The sequence below is a fragment of the Microtus ochrogaster genome, chromosome 18 (assembly GCF_000317375.1).
Source record: "Microtus ochrogaster isolate Prairie Vole_2 chromosome 18, MicOch1.0, whole genome shotgun sequence".
NCBI classification, from domain to species: Eukaryota; Metazoa; Chordata; class Mammalia; order Rodentia; family Cricetidae; genus Microtus; species Microtus ochrogaster.
Window position 1 is genome coordinate 63571697 of NC_022020.1, and position 1905 is coordinate 63573601.

Consider the following 1905-nt stretch of genomic DNA (forward strand, 5'->3'; position numbering starts at 1 on the left):
TGCGCGAGGGAACAAGCGTTCGAGAGGCGGTAACCACGCCTGCGGCTCGCCTGCGTCCTCACCGCGCATGCGCGCGGGGCAAGCGTGCGCCTGCGCATCAGTGCGTACGCCCGGAGGTTCCGGGGCGCGGGAGGGCGCTGGTGCTGTGAGGAGTCACCGGCGGTCGGGCCTCGTGGGCTCTCACGAGGTTAGAGGTTGTCGGGTGTGGCCCCGTGGGGCTGGGGCCGCCGGGGTATGGTCCCCGTGGAGACGGAGGTGCAGGGGTGCGGTCCTGGTGCGAGCCGAGGCCCGGTGTAGGCCCCGAGCCCCGACTGGAGGTTTGCGGGTGACGGTGGCCTGCGGGGTTCGCGGGGGGGGAGGGCCTCGGCGGAGAATCTGGGACCCCGGTGGGGTCGCTGTCTCACAGCTCTCTGCACCCGCAGGCAGCTCGCGGCTTCCGGCCGCGCGGGCCCGCTCAAGATGTCGTACATGCTCCCGCATCTGCACAATGGCTGGCAGGTAGACCAGGCCATCCTGTCGGAGGAGGACCGCGTGGTCGTCATTCGTTTCGGACACGACTGGGACCCCACTTGCATGAAGATGGACGAGGTTCTGTACAGCATCGCTGAAAAGGTAACGCATGGTGCAGTATCCGTTCTGCTGGGGCCTGCGGCGCGGTTTGGACGCGAGATGGAAGCCTGAGCCCCGTGTTCCATGCAAACCCATTGACCCACAGAGAGAGAGAGGCAGGTTTTATTAACACGTACGGAAATAGTCATGAACACTGCCGGAAATGGTCAATTTCTTAAACTTTGAAGAGATTTATGATTTTCCTCTAAAGTAAGTGACTCATTGTGATGATTTTTTTAATTTTTTTTTTTTTTTGGTGATGATTGCGGAAGAAAATTGTGCTGAGCTAGGACTTGTATGTAATCGAGACGGACTTTGAATTTATTACCGTTCAGCGGCAGCCTCTTAGAGTATTGGGATTACAGGCGTGCACCACTGTGGACCCCGATAGAGGTTTTTTTTTTTTTTAAGAATTTGCTAGGACCAGTGCAGTGAGTGGCACAAGCATTTTTTACCCTTAGCACTCTGGAATCTGAGGTAGACTGATCTGAGTTCCAGGCCAGTCAGGAGTCAGGATGTATGACCTAGTCTAAACAAAAAGAAAGAAAATAAAAAAGAAGCGTTCCTGTGTTGTGTGCGTATAGTGAACAAGCTTTGCCAGAGTGTTGGAACTTACCTAAGTACCTTAGTTTAACAGGATTGCTCCTTTCTTGGCTCTTCATTTGTTGTGTTTATAAACCAGAACTTCTAGGTTAATGTGGTAAACTTTTTAACCTTTTTTTCTTCCTTTTGGGAGGAGAGGGAGGAAAAGGATTTATTGTGTATCCCAGACTGATCTTGAACTTTCATTCTCTGTTCCTCAACACAAGCCCTGGGACTTGGAGGCATGACCCTCCAAAGCACTTTGGTTAGGTTTACTCTCTTTCTGTGAATTCCTTTAGACAGTTTTAGGATGACTTACTTAGGCTTTTGTAACATAACAACGGCAAATGGCAGAGATGGTAAAGTAATGTTTAATGATACTGTTCCATAAGTAATTTCAATCTTCTTTTGTTTTCTTTCATAGTTACTTGTTTTCGGTGAGACAGGGCCTCCATAAGTAGCTCTGGAACTTGTCTACCTGCTTCTTCCTCCACCTCCCAGGGCTAGGATTGAAGGCCACCATGCCTAGCCCGAGAGTTTGTTTTCAAGAAGAGTAAATGCTAATAGAAGTGATGGAACTCGGTTCCCTCACAGATGCTAACATAAGCTAGCTTCAAGTAATTCCTACCTCCCAAATGGCTTTTCCGTAGCATTACTTCATTTATTTGTGCTGCAAGTGAAGCCAGGGCCTCTTTGGAGTCAGACAGGAGAGAG

General features: G+C 50.9%; 1 protein-coding gene across 4 annotated transcripts in view; it reads left to right on the forward strand.

Annotated features, from left to right (window-relative positions):
- The first annotated feature begins 90 nt into the window (after positions 1–90).
- Txnl4a (thioredoxin like 4A) overlaps positions 91–1905 on the forward strand; it is an 18527-nt gene continuing 16712 nt past the window's right edge. For 2 of the 4 annotated variants that reach the window (XM_026783627.1, XM_005356302.3), the window contains exons 1-2: positions 91–187; positions 423–612. In XM_026783627.1, coding sequence (XP_026639428.1) covers positions 460–612 — 153 coding nt within the window. In that variant the 5' untranslated portion in view covers positions 91–187; positions 423–459. The other 2 variants (XM_005356300.3, XM_005356301.3) reach the window with 2 other exon arrangements.